The 20,757-nt window shown below is 41.4% G+C and overlaps 1 protein-coding gene across 1 annotated transcript in view; it reads right to left on the minus strand.

The window, feature by feature from the left end:
• slc4a4a (solute carrier family 4 member 4a) overlaps window positions 1–20,757 on the minus strand; it is a 69,022-nt gene that overhangs the window by 43,491 nt on the left and 4,774 nt on the right. Inside the window, exons 3-4 of the mRNA XM_084054221.1 lie at window positions 20,594–20,667; window positions 13,051–13,224 (exon numbers count right to left, since the gene is read on the minus strand). Of these exons, the coding sequence (XP_083910347.1) occupies window positions 13,051–13,224; window positions 20,594–20,667 (248 nt within the window). The remainder of the gene's footprint in view (window positions 1–13,050; window positions 13,225–20,593; window positions 20,668–20,757) is intronic.

Genomic DNA, 20,757 nt, shown 5'->3' on the forward strand with positions numbered 1-20,757 from the left:
AGTCGGTTGCATAACGTGCACAATGACACCGACTAGAGCCAGTTCATTGTATGAACTGAGATCTCAGAATTCCTGAATCCACTGAATGGTGTTCTAAGGAGGTTAGTGTATTATTGCATGTGTAAAATGCCATTAATAAATCTTGACTGTGACTCTGACTTTGGCTCGACACAGAGAGAAGCAATTCATCCACTTATACCATGTATATTTTGATGACCGGAGTTCCTCAGAGGTCTATACTTGGCCCACTCCTATTATCCCTCTACAATCTCTTTGCCGAAAATAGTCAATCTTCAGCTCACAACGTAGATTTGCTAATTTGGCCAAATGTTTGGTGATTTCCGCTGAATGTTCACCTAGAGTTCATGTGGTTAACCTGACTCTGGTTTATATTCTAGTGAAGACTGCACTAGTATGAAATGAATTGTAAATACACCATGAGTACATAATGTATTTCTTGTTGTCAATCACAGAACACTAGGTAACACTATTGTTAATAGTGATATAATAAGTGATATTTCTTACAATTGTCTGGTGAATAGTTTTGTCCCATTGTGTCAAACTCCAGCCGTCTGGTTAATGTATAAAATGTGTTAAACTAGTGTTCAAAAATATTTTTCAAATACTCTGCTATTTGCCACAGCTTTGACGTGTGTCTGTGTGTGTCTGCACGCTCGCGCATGCACATGTGTCACAATGAATCTGATGTTAGAAAAACCTGCTGCACGCACGTCCTGTGGCGCACAACAAGTTCTATCTACAATGCCTGACATTGTTGACTTCAGAGGAGCCATTTAGATTGCTAAGTAAACTTGTCTTTAGCTACCAAGCATAATTATTGCCCTGTAACGTTACATTAACTGCCATGTTTAGCCATTCACTCAGTCAGTCAGCACATAGTAAATGAGGTGAGGGCTTAACGCTGCAGGTGCGAGCTAGATGAGTAGCTGTGAGATTGCTAGGTGCACGACAAATTAAATGCTTGGACACAGCAATGACCGCAAGCTGTAACTAGCTGCAAGCACTTTGTGTTAAATAATGCCCGGAGTACAATAATTTACATACACAGTACATGTACATGTCACACATTTAGCTGACTCTCCTATCCAGGGTGCTTTAGAGTAAGTACAGTAAACAGTGCAGTAAACAGTTAAAGGAGCTTAACCACTTTCAACCTGGCATCCCTATTTTGGGCATGTCATTATAGGCGAATATTTTCTATTTTGAAAAAGTCGACGCATTGTGAGCTTGTACAGTAGATAGGATGGATTTACGGAGGTTGAAAATCTTTGCAAACTTCTGAAAATATGGCTTAAGAGTGGTTAAATACTGCACCACCAACACAGAAAAGTAAGGTTAAAGGCCAGAGTAGTCAAATGTTAGAGGTAACCAGGGTTCAAAAAAACACACCATAGGGAGGTACATTTTCTAAACCTTTTAAGCCCTATATAGCCTACTTCATTGTACAACAAATAGCAAAAATAGCTGGTAGATCTGTTATTTTCACTATTTTTCAAATAAAAAAGTGAAAATCTTTTAAATGTTTAGAATATTTGCCCAAAATAGGGATGCTATGGTTAACATACACTTTAATGTATTGTTCATTTGTGATATTAAAAAATATATATAAAACATGCGTATGTAAGCATGTGTTTAATTCTATTCTGTCTGATCAGAAGGAGGAGAAGAACATACCCCCCCCCCCACCCTCCCGCAAAGTGAAATCTGTGTCTGAAAATGAGAGAAGTGCCAGGGCCAGTGTTGCCAGATTCTGTGAGAGAAACAAGCAACCAGGTCTAGGAAAACCAGCCCAAAAGAAGCGACTATGGGCCACATGAGCACTTTAACATATACATCAGCTATTTGAAAATAACAGATCTACAAGCTCACAACGCGTCGCGATTGTGAGCTTGTAGATCGGCTATTTTCAAATAAAATCTTGCGGGGAAATTATAATAAGCAGATCTGGCAACCCGGGCCAGGGCCAAGAAAGAGCCAGAGAAGAAAGCTGACATTTTGGCAGAACACGTGGCACAAGCTCATTTGAATGCAAAAGCACAGAAGCGCATAAAGTACAGTAACAAGTGACCACAGTCACTCTCCCATTCACTGTCCCAGGAGTGGCTGAGAAGGGGCGTGGCGCAGATTAGAGTTTTGGTCATTCTGTTATTACAGTTGAGCGATTACAGTTATTCATTAACTTGCATGGACCCTAGCATCCTTAATCTGGGCATGTCGTAACAAGCGTAACATTCTGAGCAGATCTGCAAGCTGCACGCACTTGTAGATCTGCTATTTTCGGTGAGGAGATTTGGGTGTGGAGGCAAAAAAAAAAAGGAAGGGGTCAAGTGTAGACCCTTGGGGGACTCTGGGTCAATTAGGGTTTAAGTGGTTAAACTGCCTCAGGACGTAATGTGGGAACAATTGTGTGTGAACTCTTTGACACTGGGTCGTACTGTATCCTTCTGTATGTGTGACCCAAATGTCCTCCACAACAAAATAAAATATAATACAAATGTTTATAAATTCTGAACTGAAGAGCGTTTTATGGCAAGCTTAATTTTTATAGCATTTTTTTAAAAGAAATGAAAAAATAATCAAGGATAAGATTTCAATGCAGTTGACCAAAGAGTATGCATGCTACAGTATCCCTGTACCCAGTGGTGGAAAGTAACTAAGTACATTTACTTAAGTACTGTACTTAATTAAGTACAATTTTGAGGTATTTGTACTTTACTTGAGTATTTCCAATATCCAATACTTTTACTTCTACTCCACTACATCTCAGAGGCAAATGTTGTACTTTTACTACAATTATTTGAAAACTTTAGTTACTAGTTACTTTGCAGATATAAATGATTACATTATAAAACATACATTAACCACTTAAGCCCTATTTTATACCTAGGCTATTTGAAAATAGCAGATCTACAAGCTCACGACGCGTCGCATCGCGACGCGTCGTGAGCTTGTAGATCGGCTATTTTCAAACATCTTAGTACTTTTACTTTAGGTACTTTAAGTACATTTTGATACCAATACTTTTGTACTTTTACTCAAGTAAATTTTGAATTCCAGTCTTTTACTTGTAAACAGAGTACTTCTACATTGCGGTATTGATACTTTTACTTCAGTAAAACACTTGAGTACTTTTTCCACCACTGCCTGTACCGTCTATCCAAAGAGACCAAGGTGGTATCAAGTGGCGGTGTCGATTCAGTGGAACAGTTGCTAAGGGGGGGTACGGGGGGGTGGAGTCGGGGGGTCCGGGACTACGGGAGAGCACAGTGAAAGCAAAGAGAGGGGGTGAGCAAGCAGGCACGAGAAGGAGGGAGATGGAAATGAAAATCCCGTCGTTCAAATGCAATTTCAATGCTCTGTGAGCTCTCGCCAAGAGCCATGGGTCCGCACAAAGGGGACTTTGTCCAGTGCAGCGGAGGCACATGGGATAGGGGGACGAATGAAGAATGCCCGCTTGCCCCGGCAGAAAGCTTTAGTGTGACTGCCACTAAAAGGCCTGTTTAGTCCCACTCTTCTGACATGCATCCTACACGAAATACCTTCCGTCTCCCTTCCGACCAATATTTGTTGTTGTTAAATAACTCTAGCACTGTAAAAAAAAAAAAAAAAGAAGAAGAAAGAAGAAGAAAGCTTCATGGCATCTAATTGCAGGATTTATTGTTCACCACTGTACACGCTGGTGACAGCGCAACTCTACACCACCTAATTCGACGCAATGGGAGGAACACAACAGACACTAGTCGATGCCTTTCATGACATTCGGTATGCAGGGCAGCCAGCGCACAGTGCCGTGGGGAGGGAGAGCCGAGCTCAGGGTTGAATGCAGAGTGACCCCCCGAGGAGGACTCACTGAGAGCAACAGTATTTATGCCAGGACAATGTTAGCTCTGGAGTTTTGTTATGATAGCTGATAGGGGCAAGCCCTTCCAGGAGTCGCAAAACCGCGTCCAAGTGAGAACAGCCACAGCCAGCGTAGCACCTGAGAAGAGATAGGGCCATGGCGTGGTCACGACCAGGCCAGGTGGTCTGATATGCAGTAATCACTTTAACCCATTAAGAGCCTGAGGCCTCTTCTAAATTCGAACAGTTTTCTGAAAAAAACGTATGTTGCTATTATCAGTGGTGCTCAAACTTTTTCATGTCAAGGACCCCCAACAATATATGTATTTGGCCACGGACCCCCATCTCAAAATATTTTGTTCCAGGGACCCCCAGAAGTAAATATTTGAGTAAAAAAATGTTTGCTTGAAAAAAATGTATATTCAAAGATTTGCACAAATGTTCATGATTTCTCAAAAATAGCCAAAGTATAAAATAATGGTTTAAGTGGTTACACAGATGCGTTGCCGGATTGAATGGGTTAAACCTGGTGTCCCTATTTTGTCATCATAGGCACAAAAAAGGGTGGTGGCTCAAGAAGTCAAAAAAAGCAGAAGAATCCTCCATGCAAACGTCACTCGACATGAATTAGCCAGCGCTTCAAGACATGTTTGTGTTTTTCGTCGTGTCCCAACTGAGTGTTGCTGTTGCTCTGACTATCTGTCAGGACTGACCTTCTAATCCACTATGAGCAGCCTAATGTTAGAGATCCCTATACCAGAGCTACATCACGCTGCCATCAGCGTTGTGCTTATCTTTACCTGCTCCACCGGGAGCGTGGGTGCATTTGTGTCAGATGTGATGACCTGTCACAAGTTCACAAGGAAAATATAGCCTATACCTGTACAAAGCAATCCACTGACTGACCTGACACCTGGTATAGTAGGTTAGAATCGTCTGCTTGACTGTCACTTGGAGAGGTCGTGAGCATGGAAGGATAATGTTCTACATTCAGAGTTGGTAAATATTGCTCTAGTTTTCACATCCCATTTTTCAACCGATCATAACCTATGCAGATTGACATGATTGAAAACTTTATTCCTCTTAACTGTTAGTAAAGTTGAGTGCCGCGCTATGAGCTTGTAGATCTGCTATTTTTGAAAAATCGTGAACATTCGTGGCAAAATCTTGGATTATATATTTTTTAAAGCGAACATTTGTAAAATATTTAGTTCCAGGAACCCCCAGAAGCAAAGATTTGAGTTACAAATGTCCGCCAAAAAAAAGAAAGAAATTCAAATATTTGCACAACTTTTCAAGATTTTTCAGAAATAGCCCAACGAAATCTAAAAATGACACTCAGATGCGTTCCCGGTCTTAAAGAGTTAATAGAATGTATGTTATATTATAGAGACCCCTGGGGCTCTATAGGGTTTAAGTGGTTGATTTTAATATGTGGGTGAAACCGTATGTCAGCCATCCAGCATTGGATGCAACACAGTTTTGTTAGTTTGGACGAATGCAGTGCAACAGGGACGCGGAGGAGTGGAGCATCTTTCAGTGCCTTCAAAGGAACCATTACTTCAACGGCTGACGGCCCAATGGCCGTAGTGGTGGAGCAGAGCTGTCATTTCTCAGACAGTACCCTTTATGTCCAAGTCTAGACAGGAGACTGATGGTTACAGGCAGTGTTCGATTTGTAAAAACTAAAAAAAAAAGAAAAACAAAAAAAGAAGTGGAAAGAAAGAAAAAAGATAATGGCTAACTGCTTAGTATGTAAGATGCTCTACTCACAACTGCAAGCCAAGGCTCTGCAGCGGGTGCTTAAAACAGCTCAGCACATCAACAGCATTGAGCTGCCAGTTTGGGACCTTTATACCTAGACGGTAGCAGAGTGAACATTCTGTCATGTTTTCTCAATCACCATCAGCAAAGGTCAGGGTTGGCATCTATCTGCCTCATGGCCAACTCTACACGGCCTTCTCTAGGGGAAAGAGAACCCGCAGCGTGAAGGTTTTCGTTGTGGGGTGATGAGGAGGGAATAACTGAGCTGCTTTAGTTTGTCTGTAAGAGATTCATTCAACATATTTGTAATACGTTTGTTTTGATAATAAAATAACATCTGCGTTCATAACGAATTCTCTAGTGACTTCTGTTTTTCAGAAATAAAAATACGTGCTGGATGGATACATGCAAAATACATGATCAATATAGATTACACTCGAAGGTGATGCGGACAGCTGGGAGGAGGGCTGTCAGTGTCAGGGGGTACAGGTCTGGGGGAGCTTTCAGGTAGGAAGGTGCCAAATTCCCGAATGGTGCTTTTTTCTAGTTTTCTTAACTACCCAATATACTTAATTGTTGTTAATTGGCACAAATAGCCAATCTATAAGCTCCTACAAGCTTGTAGATCAGCAATGTTCGGCTGAAAACGACTGAAAACCTTTGGAAATAAAGACGCTTTGAAATGTTTTGAAAAGTTTGCCCAAAATGGGATGCCAGGGTTAATGTTTTTTTATATTTTTTTAATTCCTTCTACATTAAGTCTACATTTCCCAAAAAGGAAATGCATGCATTTAATTCAGTCTGACCGACAGCAGGGATAAAACATCCCCACCAGCCATGAAAATGAATGAGCAGAGGCATAAGCAGAGCTATTGAAGTTTGTGAAAATATGAATATTCAAAATATGGCTGTGCGTACACATTTAGATCCTACGTTGACATTTATAATGAAGTGGCAATACCCCAGAGAGAGATTGATATTAAAACATCCCATAGCTCAATTTATCAGGGTTTCATTTCCTGCAAATGTCCACCGGGAAATAACAAACATATTAAAAAATATAAAGCCCTGAATCATGTAGGAGTATAGTATCATCTAATGCCACATACATACAAGTTCAGTGTCTCTTATAGCCTACCTAAAGTCTTTCTTGATTGACTCACTAAAACAGCCAGATAACCATAACATGGGTTACATGATTCTTGATCAAAGTAGTAAAAGGAGGTTATAATGATTGATCATTATATCATCGTTTGAGGTGAAGTGGCCTTGTGGAAGTAATAATGATCAGAGGATCATTAATCAATATAACCTGCTCTCACTGCTGGAAGATGATCACTAATATTTTAGACACCATCGCAGGTCCATATAAGAGGCTATCTGACCATGTTTTAGTCCAGTTTACTATGCGTTTTTTCTTGAATGGTTTCAGCATGGTCCTAGGTTTGATGTTTACCTATATCCTCATTTCTTTGTAGCACTGCATTAGCAGACGTAAAATATCTCAACTATGGAGGCGTATAGCTGCCATGTCAGAGGTAATAATGTGATATATGTTTTTTTCCTGACATGCGTAGTGTACAATTCTGTACACAACGCATCAAATATTTTCTAAATAGGGCTGTAACATTAAAGTAACAAGTAAAGTTGATTATTTTTTGTGTAAAGACTTTGAGTACTTAGACAAGTGCTATATAAATCTGAGATGTTATTACTATTATCATTATTATCATTAAAAAGTGATGATTTTTGTCTGTCAATTTGGGTCCTGGGGAGACACCAAATGCATGTTTTGGTCTCGAGCTGAAAGCCTGTGATATACTGTATACAGTATAAACCGGACTGGCACGCTTGCCATTTCAGAGGATCTCCTACACCCCCCAGGGCTTTGTGAACTCAACCCCAGCTGTAATAAGAATAGCTATCAAAGTAATATTCATAATCTACTTTGAATCTACCTAGAAAAAAAAGGATGGGGGGGAAGAAAAGAAAAAGACAATCAGCAAAATGTGCTGGGGTCAAATGTTGCTTGGCCAGGAGGTTAGGAAACCTCTCAAGGTCGGGTCCAGAGACCTCCAGAGGTCCTTGAAGGGGTTCCAGGGGGTCCCCAGCAAAATGTGTTGATATAGCATCACAATCAGTTTAACCACTTTAACCCTATTTTATATTTAGGCTATTCAAAAATAGGCGAGCTGCAAGCAAACGCAAATCTTCCCTTCCGGAAGTCCCTGCAACAACACCTCAACAACAGTCAAGTACAATGACTGGGTTAGGACATGCAGTCCCTGCCGTGTCCATCTGACCAAACAGAGGATTTTTTAGGGCAGCCAGACAGCAGACAAGGCCGTCCCCAGGGGGCATGCACATTTCTCAGACAGAGAGAGAGGGACAAGGAGGGCAGAGAACAACAGAAAGAAGGTACAGTACATGCTTGCGTGCCGTGCCAGGCTCCTCACACTGCAGCTGCTCTCAGACAGACCTCTGGCTTGCCTCTGGCCTATTCACAGGGGGCTTGTTGCCTCCGCTGGAGTTAAACCTAAACCTTTAGTTTGCATTTAATGGAGCTTTTTAAAGTTGTTGATGTCATTGCTATTCTGTGCAAGAAAAGAAAAAAAAAGAATAGAAAAAAAAGACTTGGGTTTGCTCTGCCGACAATAATACATTATATCATTTAAACTATGTGCGTGTGTGCGTGTGTGTGTGTGTGTGTGCGTGTGTTTGTGTGTGCGCGTGCGCGCACACAAACACATGCGTGCGTGCGTGTTTGTGTGTAATTTTTTAAAATAAATAAATCTTTGTCACGTTACATATTTGTACATCGCTGAGCTTGGTGCCACAACACGTTATGAGCTTCAAGAACGTATAGATCTGCCATATTCGCTTGTGACAAAGTAATAACTCCATTGGATCCATTGGAACACAGGTTTCCATTGGAACACACATTTTTTCCATTTCTTGAAAAGTAACGGTTTTGAACATACAAGGTTTCAGCGACGTTATGTAACAGAATAGCCCTGCCTGATGCCCAGAAGCCTAATCTGTCCCTGATCGGTAGATGATTGGTTTCCAGTGCAAGAGACCAGTACTGGAAGGTCACATTGGGGGCTCGACCCTGCCTGAATCACTAATATTCAGCCTAAAGCCTAATATCTGCCTTGGCCAAGGGGGGGGGATTCCCCTTTGGGTGAGTGACAGATGTTTGGTTTCCAATCCAGGATGACGTAATCAGAACATCACTAAAGGAACCCTGTCCCACATACAGTAATAAAGTCAATTGCAAATGAACAAGTACTTTTGTCTAACCACATGAACCCTAGCGCAGTGGTTCTCAAACTTTTTCATGTCAAGGACCCCCAAATTGACACTTATTACCCCGTGGACCCCCATTTGAAAAGATAAGCCAGGGACCCCAATAAGAGAAGGTTTTTACGGCTCTCTAGCAGTGATTCTCAACTATTTTAATTTCAAGGACCCCCAGTTTGACATGCATTTAGGCTGGCTACGGACACCCATGTAATGATATTTATATCTCTGGTACCCTAATTTATATTGTAAAATCAATGTTAAAGGTAGGGTAAGTGATTTTCTTTGGTTAAAATAAGTGTTAAATAGCTCTATATTCTGATAGTACTCATTGCTATAGAGTGTTTGTTCAGTCAAAGGTGTCTCCTTGTCTCTCCAGCTCTTTATAAAACAGAAAATGCATTTTCGTTTCAGTTTCAGTTTCATTTCCAATTTTATCCAATCAGGATAGAGAACTCAATCAGGATATAGATTAAACAAGTGAAATTGGAAGTGATGACACTAAGAAATGAGCAGGCAAAATTGGAACTGGAACACTATAAAAATGAAGCTTAAAAATGGGTACTTTCTCCTGATTGGCTGAGATTTTGACACCTACCGAAAAATGTATTTTCTGTTTATTAAAGAGCTGGAGAGACGGGGAGACTCCTGTTACTGAACAAACACTCTATAGCAATGATTACTATTAGAATATAGTGCTTTAACCTTTTAACAAAATACTTTTTGTTTTAACCCAAAAATATCACTTACTGTACCCTACCTTTAATTTAACTCTGAGAGTGTACAAATGGAACCAAATGGACCCAGAGTTACAGACCCCTCCAGCTCCCATACAGAGTTACAGACCCATAAGGGTTCATTTGGTTCCTAACTATCATTTAGCTGGGGACCCCCTGGAACTCCCTTAAGGACCCCTGGGGGTCCTCGGACCCCACTTTGAGAACCAAGGCCATAGCGTATTCTGGGTATGTCATAATAGGCGAACACTTGGCGAAGATAGCCGCTTGGCCACGCGTTGTGAGCTTGTAAATCGCCTATTTTTGACGAAGAGATTTGGTGCAGAGGGGGAAAAAGGAAGGGACCAATAACAGACCCGTAGGGGACCCCAGTCAATGCATAATTTAACGTCATGCCATAATAAAAGTACAGTGCATGGCATGCTTTCCTGTTTGTGTTGTAATTCCAGTTCTTTGGTGCACTCCATTAACACCGTCGCTTTTCCATGACAATCTTTTACATAACATCAACAGCATTTACACTACACTACCCGCAGTGTCTCGGTGTGGACAGTAAATAAAACTAGTGCCAACAGAGGCACCGTTTTCCATGAATGGAGAAATACCACAGAGGCCGTCATCAAACCCTGATTTGTAAGGTGTCTATTACCTCAACCGGACTCCACCAACCCCTGTTTTCCCTCTGCACCAAATCTATTCACCAAAAACAGCAGCAACGCAACTCATGAAACAATACGGCAACACAAACGCAACATGCTGTGAGCATGCAAATGAACTGTTTTTGGCCACGTCTTTGCTTATTTTAGCTGAACGTTTTGCCTATTATGACATGAACCACAGAGTAGGGATGCTGGGATCCAAGTGGTTAATTATTTTTGGCCGACAATAAACGGCCATGCTTTATCTTTAGTGTCGAGTTATAATCATCAACAGCAAACATTACGGGATCAAGTGAAACCGAGTAAAACACTCATTTAACCCTTCACTCCCTCATTTTACCCGTGCACCTGCTCATGCGTGCACAACAACATGGTACACCCTGGCTGGGTGAACATTGAAGTCCCTGGGGTCCCGGGACACTCAGGGTTCCTTGAGGGGTCTCCAAATGCACCATCATAGGTATGTAACTCTGAGAGTGTGCAAATGGAACCAAATGGACCCTTACGGGTCCATTTGGTTCCATTTGGCACACTCTCAGAGTTAACACCCGCAGCATTTCACTGTGCAGCGTTTCGACCCACTTCTGCATGCCCTTCCCTTGACTTATAGTCTATTGCCTGATCCAAGGTCAACGCATTATCCAGGAAACACACAGGATCACTGGGCATGCCCCTCCCCCAACCCCCTACCACCAGGACCTACATGACTCCGGGGGCTTGAAGACACACACACACACACACACACACACGCATGCACACGTGCAAATGCACACATACACATTTTGCTTGTAATAACATGGCCAAAATAGGGATCGATTATTAATCTATTATTTTATTAACCTATTGATTATTGATTATTGTTTATAATTGATTAAATCAATTAGTTATTTGCACCCCTAACACACACACACTCCTCAACCTCAATTTATTCCTGAAACTTCCGTTGGGCAAATGGCATCAGTCAATCTGAACTAAATCATAGAAGAATGCTTGCCCCATGCTGTGGCTGTCACTTGCTGGCCTGTATGTCCTTACGCACGCATGTGGGGGGGGGGGGGCATGTGCTTAATATACGTGTGTGTGTGTGTGTGTGTGTGTGTGTGTGTGTGTGTGTGTGTGTGTGTGTGTGTGTGTGTGTGTGTGTGTGTGTGTGTGTGTGTGTGTGTGTGTGTGTGTGTGTGTGTGTGTGTGTGTGTGTGTGTGTGTGTGTGTGCGTGCGTGTGTGTGTGTGTGTAAGCAGAGTGTTGTCGCTGGTGAGAACAACTTTAAAACTGTCCTGTAATTATTGTTTAAGTGAAGTCTGTCTTGGAGAGACGTGGTGTTTAAGTACAACCTATATAGAACCCAGGTCGCAGTGCTATTATAGCTGCCGCTGTGGCAGTTTAAAGAAGTAATAACAGTTGGATTACACTGTCATTCCACTTCCCACGGCACACAGTTTGGGACATGATATGTCAGTCCGGACCCAGAAATATATTTAATATATTTTTTTCATGTTGATTTATCCATGTCTAACTCTGAGAGGGTCTCATTCTCACACTCTTTGTTAAATTAACTCTCTTAGCAGAGTTTGTTGTGAATGACCCAAAACTATGACGCAACAGCAGCCAACTACAGTATATGTAGTACATGCACGCATGTGGGTACAAGCATGCCTGTGGGTTACACCACACACGCGGAACCCACAGGCCAGCACAAAGGCACCCGCTCGCACACACGTGCACAGTGGAATCCTCTGTGTTCATCTATACGTTTGTATCTCAGAGAGTATACAAACGTCCATAAGGGTCCATTTGGTTACATTTTGTATACTCTCAGAGTTAACCCATTAAGACCGGGAACACATCTGTCATTTTAGATTTCTTTGGCTATTCAAAAATAGCAGATATACAAGCTCATAGCGCGGCACCGAGCTTGTAGATCTGCTATTTTTGTTAGTTCGATTTTTTTTTTATCTGCCTCAGGTCTTAATGGGTTAAAGGTGGTGTAAGTGAAAACATTTTTGGTTAAAACAATAGGTTTATTGTGAAAAGGTTAAAGTTCTTTATTGCGATAGTAATCATTGCTATATAATGTTTGTTAAGGAACAGGGGTCTGTAAACAGATCATCCATTTCAGGTGGGTTACACATTTCCCCCATTCAGGAGAGAGACCCACACACAGATCATTGTATGTGTTCCAGTTCCAGTTTTGTATGCTCATCTATTTGTTTCATCACTTCCCATTTCACTTGTTTATCCGTTTATCTTGCATGAGTTCTCTCTCCTAATTGAATAGTATTTGTTATCCCGCCCTGAAAATGTATTTTCTGTTTACCTCAAGATCTGTAGAGACGGGGAGAACCCTGTCACTGAACAAACACTCAGCAGCAATGATTACTATCAGAATATAGAGCTACTTAACACTTATTCTAAAATCACTTACAGCACCATTAAAATAACACTCAGGATTTTACTGCGTGCCCTTTCACTCTTGACACCCGTATCATCGGTCAGTTCACTCCTATCTGAACGCCCATTACTTCCACACCAAATCCTCACTCCTGTCTGTCCAAACAAACTCGTCACTCGGTCGAGGGAAGCGCGGCTATTTCCTGCCACTAAGTGGAGTCAGCAGAGTCCCCTGGGTGACAGTGAGTCGCGCGAGGCGTTTTTCGTTTCCTGGGAGAGAGAATGGGGGGGGTTATCAGACTAATCGGCCCTGACGTGGGCTGCGTCGGTACTCACTGAGAGGTTTGAGGATGCTGCTGGCCTCGTCGTTGTTTTCTGCATCCGACTTGTCGGAGGCGTTCTCCATCAACCTCTCCTTTCTGTCCTTGTGGCCCCCCGCTTTCCGGCGGTGACGTCGCCGGCGGCGGTAGCTCTTGGGCACGTGCACGCCGATGTAAATGGTGTGGTGTCCTGTTTCAGGGGGAGGGTGGAGAAAGGGACAGTGAGGTTATCACACTTGCACACACACACACGCTGTGTCATTACATTTTCCCAAACAATGGGTTTCCCATTTTTGGCTCACGGAGCCATTCTTATGGGTCACGACTCACGAGTAAATGTCCCTTTTTTACGTTACTTGCAGTAACGTAAAAACCCAACTCTAGATGTTCGGGTGGCCCGAACCTCTAGAGTTGGGTCCGCTACACGGCCACAGCCGGTCAGACTCATGACTACATGCGGCTTGTTTGGGGTTCTTTGAGTCTGAAGTCATGACAACACGGTTTGTTTAGGTCTGATGTTATTCTGTCACAGTCAGCATGACACACACCATATTTGGGTGTAGCTGCAGTGGGAACTCTATACATGGTTATGTCTGAGTCATAGTGAACTCTATATATGGTTTTGTCTCATTCATAGTGAACTCTTTATATGGTTTTGTCTCATTCATAGTGAACTCTTTATATGGTAATATCAGAGTCATAGTGAACTCTATATATGTTTTGTCTCAGTCATAGTGAACTCTATATATGGTTATATCTGAGTCATAGTGAACTCTATATATGGTTATATCTGAGTCATAGTGAACTCTATTTATGGTTATATCTGAGTCATAGTGAACTCTATTTATGGTTATATCTGAGTCATAGTGAACTCTATTTATGGTTATATCTGAGTCATAGTGAACTCGGGGCACCCATTAGAACATTTTAATATAGGAAGAAAACAAAATCATGAATTAAAATAATTATTATAACATAAATAGTGAAAATAGCAGACCCTCATTTGGTTCCTAACTATCAATCAATCATTTATCAAAGGACCCTCTGGAACCCCTGGGGGTCCTCGGACACCACTTTGAGAGCCACTGGTCTACAGTATATGACTATTAGTTTTTCCATGTGACAGCGACGATATACTGCAATGATGGCATTTCTCAATACAATGAAACCTGATTTTTTTTGTCACGTGGCCCCAAGAATACAACCAAATGGGAGAAAGAGTTACGGGTTCTGGGCTGTAGAATTTGCAGTACACTGTCAAACTAAATATTTGGAGTGGAAAAGATGTAGCATGTAGCAGTGAAGTCTCCACGACTACTTGCAGGCCTCCACAGTTGCTCAGTCGTGGAAAATAAGTATTTTTAGTTCTGTACAATATTTTGGCACCTTTATTTTACTGTAGTATGTTCATTTTTCAATATTTGATACTTCTACTACACTACATCTCAAAGGCAAATATCGTACTTTTTTGCACTGTAACATTTTTTTAATATAGGCGTTTACAGATTATTCTTTATATTGTGGTATTGCTACTTTTACTTTTTTTTTAAGTGAGTACTTCTTCCAGCAGTACGTGTCACCACAGACCCAGCAGGACCAGCACTCTCACACATTGCTGGGTGGCTTGGGGTCAGTAAGAACAAGCAGACTGGACTGTTTCATAATACACACAACTGTATGCTTCGCCGCCTTCACTCCAACAATGTGTATGCATTCTGAGAAACCTTGGTTATTTATTTATTTATTTATTTATGTATTTATTATGATAAAAAGAAACCATACTCAAAATATAAGTATCATCTTTTTTTTATAACGTGACCAGACGTTTTACAAAAGGCATCCCAGTCTTTTTCCCCATTTGGGTCCCCCAAGGATATTACAATTTCCCCCATGTGGAATTGTCTTTACGTAATATGGTTTCAGCTGTGCAACCAAGACCAGCTGACGATGCCGGTTCATAAACCAGTTGAATGGTTGCTGTGTGGATAAAGGGTCACACTGGCGGTGAAACGTTGTTTAGCTAAATTTGCTTGAAAACCTGCTTGAGCTTTATGGTGATTGTAATCACAGACAAGCAGAATAGAACACACCAAACTGAAACATGAAACAAGCTCTTGTCGAGTTGATAATAAACAAAGTTACAATGGTCTAAGGGCACTGTCCTTTGTTTAAGCAGTTCTTAGCTCAGTTTACTTAAACGATCAAATATCAGTTAGCTAGTTTTTCAACTCTAACCCTTGAGCTTTTTCCTGTTGTTTTGTATTGTCATTATCAAGTGTTTGTAAGGATGAGGATTAATATAGACAGCATGTGTAGATGGTGATTATTCAAGAATCCGCAAGGGTCTGAATATTTCAATTCAATGGCTGTTATTACTTTTGTACCGGCGATCTGTGTGCATGCAAGTACTTCATGTTTCTGATGATTAGAACTACTATAGTATGGCTGTGAGCAAAATAGTCAGGTTGTATTTTCAGTGTAGCTGTCCTCTACAAAGGCTCCATGAGATCAGTGTCAAATGATGCCCTTTGAAGGGACTCTGGGCAGCTCTCTGGACCACGCACTGCACATGACACTACCAGGACGTGGCAGAGCCCCTCAAAACAACAGACAATGATACTGTATCCATCTAAGCACAACGGCACTCTTTATTCACTTCCATCACAATGCCTTGTGTTTGGGGGTTCATCTAAATTCACTGACGTTGGCAACCCAACATTCTGGAGCTTTGCTGAGCATCTAGAAAGGACGCAAAACCCAGAGAGGTTTGAGGAAAATGAATCTAATTTGATTAAATAAAGTATTTTTTTATACGATACTCAGATGACTCTTTGGCCTGAGAGTTGTGTAGGTGATCGATAGACAGACAGACAGACAGACAGACAGACAGACAGACAGACAGACAGACAGACAGACAGACAGACAGACAGACAGACAGACAGACAGACAGACAGGCAGGCAGGCAGACGGAGAGTTGGAGACAGAACCGGCATAACCCATACTACACTTACTGCCCTACATTTTGGTTCAACAAAACATGGCACATTTCCAGTGTTTATGCCATAACATAAAAACACCAGATCAATCGTGCATGTACTGGCAAATGTACTGGCAAAGTCATGAACTCAATGATGCTTTGGGGTTACTTTGCAGTAAGTTCAATCAAAAGGCGACATTTAATTACGCCAAATCAAATTAGTGAGTGCAGTGGTTCTGCCAGTGTGCTGCTCCACAGACTTTTAAATGGGTCATTGAGGACACATCATGGACTTTTACTGTGACGCTGTTGGGTCTGAAACACAAAATGTACTCCAAGATAATGACTGGGTATCGTCAGAGTGACCTTTTTACTGGTTGCCAAGTCATTCTTAATTCAAAGTCATTCTTAATGTAGCCCTGCACAGTACAGTCCTTACCCTCACAGATCCATTTGGGGCCTTTTTTACACTTGCACTTAAATGAACACTGTGTATTTTTGCGGTGTAGATGGGAAAGACACTACACTACAGATTATATTTTCTCATCATGGTAGACAGTGATGGGTAATAAAGACTAACGTTTAAAGTTATCAAATTCAGTTGCATGAACTTTTTTGGATTATGACAAAGAAGATATACATGAGTGTGTGTGTATAATATATATATATATATATATATATATATATATATGAGAGAGAGAGAGAGAGAGAGAGAGAGAGAGAGAGAGAGAGAGAATGGGAAAAGAGTGATCGATGAGAAAAAAACAAATCGAGGGAGCTGGAAAGAAAGATTTGCGTACTGCCAGTAACAGCTTTGTTAAATGACTTCCGCTTCTTTCTCGTTTGGAAGAGGAACTTCTTTTGGAGAATGAGATCACAGCCTTGTGTTTGCTGGGAGGTTTGTTTAGTTCTCTGGATTGCTGCGAAGCAGCGACGCCGATGCCAGTTTCCCCAGTAACCAAGCCACTGGAAATGACCCGGGCCAACGGGGAAGGTGCATGGCAACTTGCCACACAGTGCCCACAGCATGCTAATAGTGTGTGGCTTTAAACTACTGTTAGACTGGGAGGGAGGGAGGGAGGGAGAGAGAGAGAGAGAGAGAGAGAGAGCGAGAGAGAGAGAGAGAGAGAGAGAGAGAGAGAGAGAGAGAGAGAGAGAGAGAGAGAGAGCGAGAGAGCGTGAGTGAGAGAGAGAGAGAGAGAGGTGAGCGAGTTGCAAATTGTTTTACTTTTTTTCTACCATTCAAGTAACTTTTTTCTACCTCAAAATGAACTATAGTATTTTGGGTGGTCTTCTCTGACAGATGCACATCTCAACCTATTGGACTGTAAAATTTTATGATTCACTTAAAGGACCATACTGGTGATCTGGCATGTTCAGCCTAACTATGACAATCAGCATACTTTTATTTACAGACTTTACAGACACTTTTCCAAATCATATGGTGGTTTGTTTGATTTTCAAGGAAGCCATTGGATTCAGTTAATTTCAGTATGGTATGTAAATCAACTTGCAGACACTTGAAACTTGCTTGAGATAGGAAATCTTATGTGTTTTTTGTAAGTTGTTGCTGTGTTTTAATGCACTGATCTGAAAAGTCTTGCTGGAAATAGTCCCAGAAAATAATATTTAGCTAAAAATGATCTGTAAAGTATTAATGACTTTGGCAAAAATGTGTGCATGTGAAATCTGTAAATAAAGCCAGTAATGGAAAAAGGTACTGCATTATGTTTATGTATGATATAGCTGTGAATACAGCATCGGTACACCGGTATGGTCCTTCCATATGTCTTCAGTTCACAAAACAAACGCACATGGGCTGCATGTGTTGTCCCTTCACAATGTGTGACAGGTCAGGTGAGTCAGTCATGCATGAATTCCTCCACTGCATTGAGTATTATCAGTACAGTAACTTTGGGGGCATCTGATTCAAATACCTACAGATTGACTTATAACACAGGCAATATAACAGCGTCAAATAAACAATAATAATTTGGCCATCGGAGGAGAGTCTGATCAAGCACAAGGCCCCCGTAGCCAAACGATAAGAGATCTCCATCATGTCTGTTTACGTATACATTCAGTGAATGGGCTAAAACTGGGTGGGAAACAATTACATTAAATAAATAAATAACAGCATCACAACACCAATGCAAAGACTTTAGGGAAGTCCTTCATATGGGATGATATCGGGATTGGTTTTCGAAGCAGTGGGCGTAGGTTTAATTGTGACCAATGGTTTTCTCCAGTGTCCCATTCAATGAATTTATTTTTTTCCCAGACATAGCAGTTGGTGGAGATCTCTGGCTACATGAGACTAGTCAAACACTAGCAGGCCTGTCCCTTGCACAATGTGAGAAAAGTACAGCTCGTTTCTTTTTCCTTTTTTTTGTTATCAGGCTTTCCTTCAGTCAACATATCTGCTCGGGGTCAGCACCATGAGGGACCGAACAAGAGGGAGTCTCCAAGGAGATGTAGCCAGCAGCCTGGCTTCAAAAGCCCCCGGCCACAACACACACACACACACACACACACACACACACACACATTGAGGGCGCTAGGACACTGCTTACTTGCAGGAAGTGAGGGATATTACAGCAGGGTTCAAGGTAAGGTGAACAGCTAATGGCACCTGATAAAAGAACACTTCCGTCTTAAGGATGGCTACTAACTACTAAAGGTTTACATTCCATGACTCGGCTATAGTATCAATCAATCATAGTTAAAGGCCCTCAGTTTACATATGTAAACAAATGGGTCGCCTCAATACCAAAAATATAAAATACCAGAGGAGACATGTTTTAACCTCTAGGTCCAAGAGGTGAACATTTGTAATCTCTATCCGAGTGGGTCAGTAGTTCAAAACAAAAGAAAACTGGATTGAGATCATTTGATCTGTGATCACAGAATTAGCTCAGTAATTAGCTCAGCAAACTTTATGTCAATGAGAAACTTTGATAAATAAGTTTGGTTGATCAAATAATATCTTTTAACACCAAAAATCAATATCTGATCCACTCGGATAGGGATACAAAGTTTTGAACTCTTGGGCCCGTGATTGAGTAAGCTCTTGATATAAGGACCAAAACTGTCTGCATTTCTACAGAGCCCTTTACGCAAAGTGCTTTACAATGTGTGTTACATTCACCCATTCACACATACATTCACACAGGGACAGTGGAGGCAACCATGCAAGGCACTTTGACACAAAGCTAAGAAGTGCAGGAGATCGAATCGGGAAACTGTATTTACAGTGTTTTTGCTGTCGCAGTTTTGTTTACATTGCTAATGTTTGTAAACCTTGGAATAAAACAGACCTACAGTATATTTTAATATCTTCAAAACAATCCCGGATTGGGCCGTTAACATCACGCATTCAGATATCTCTATGTTGGAAAACCTTTGAAACCCTGCACCACAGAGTTTCACAGCAGGTGTCAGCTTTTTCTCTATGAGAATGATACATATACGATATACGCTTTTAAATGGTTGTAAGTTTGCATGAGGTTTACTCCTGACCTGCTGTGAGCTGGCAGAAGTTAACCACTTTCAACCTGGTGTCCCTCTATTGGACATGTCAGTATAGGCAAAAAATCTTAATGTCATTTTTTTTTAAACAGTTCAAGCCACTCTACAATCTCACAAGGCTTCATGATGCAAAACATTGTGAGCTTGTAGATGGGCTATTTTCGTTGCCGGAAACCATTGTAGAACAAAGTACAAAATAGGGCTTAAGTGGTTAAAGACAATTCTACATCAAAAATGGTTCTCTTGTCATTGTTGTTGGTGTGAGAAGGTTAGAGAAATAAACACACGTAGAACTCATAATTATGTTCTACAGTAGTGAAAATCTACAAGCTCACAATGCGTTATGATGCAACACGTTGACGTGTCATTATGTCATGAGGTGGTGTGTCTAAAATAACATGCCTAAAAATATGGACGCCAGGCAGAAAGTGTTTGAAATATAAAATAATTAAGGTATAGAATTTGCCTCTGTATTGGGAAACAAGGGTGCACAAAGTATTGATAATGATTTTATTTTTTTGATAACTTTTTGTGTGGTTGTCACCACGTTCAGTGATCCCTGAACCCAGATGAAAAAATAAACATCTCAGCACCCCTACTACCTACTTCAGAGCAGTAGGTTATACAGTATTACAAGCAGAAATATTACAAGAATGCCTTTCACTTCAGACCCCAAGTACAGCATATGCTCGAAGTTGCCTTTGTTGTTTCATTTCTATTTCCCCTGGGCCTAGATCTGTACCTCATAAACTGGAGGACGTCTGAACGATATGAAGGCATGAGGTGCTTGTGGCTTATAGGGACTACGGTGTTGTGATTATTCCTCAATGGGGACGGGCATTAACCCATGTCTGTCATTTTAGATTTCTTTGGGCTATTCAAAAATATCAGATCTACAAGCTCATAGTGCGGCACCGAGTGCCGCACTATGAGCTTGTAGATCTGCTATTTTTGAATAGCCAAAGACAGCTAAAATGACAGAGATTCATTGCCGGATTGAATGGGTTAAAACAACAAGTGCATTGTAATAAGTGGGGGGAGGGAGTGGTCTTACCTTCTACTTCCTCCTCATCGCAGACGTGCTTGACGAAGGACGCCCCCCGGTCCAGCACGGCCTCGTCCTCCATCCTGTAGTAGTAGAAGAGAAAGAATGACTGCTCGCACCTTTGCTCCAGAGACAGAGTGGAAGTGGAGCCATAGCGCTTGGGCTGGTTCACC

This window comes from Gymnoscopelus microlampas (assembly GCF_963454915.1).
Source record: "Gymnoscopelus microlampas genome assembly, chromosome: 4".
NCBI classification, from domain to species: domain Eukaryota; kingdom Metazoa; phylum Chordata; class Actinopteri; order Myctophiformes; family Myctophidae; genus Gymnoscopelus; species Gymnoscopelus microlampas.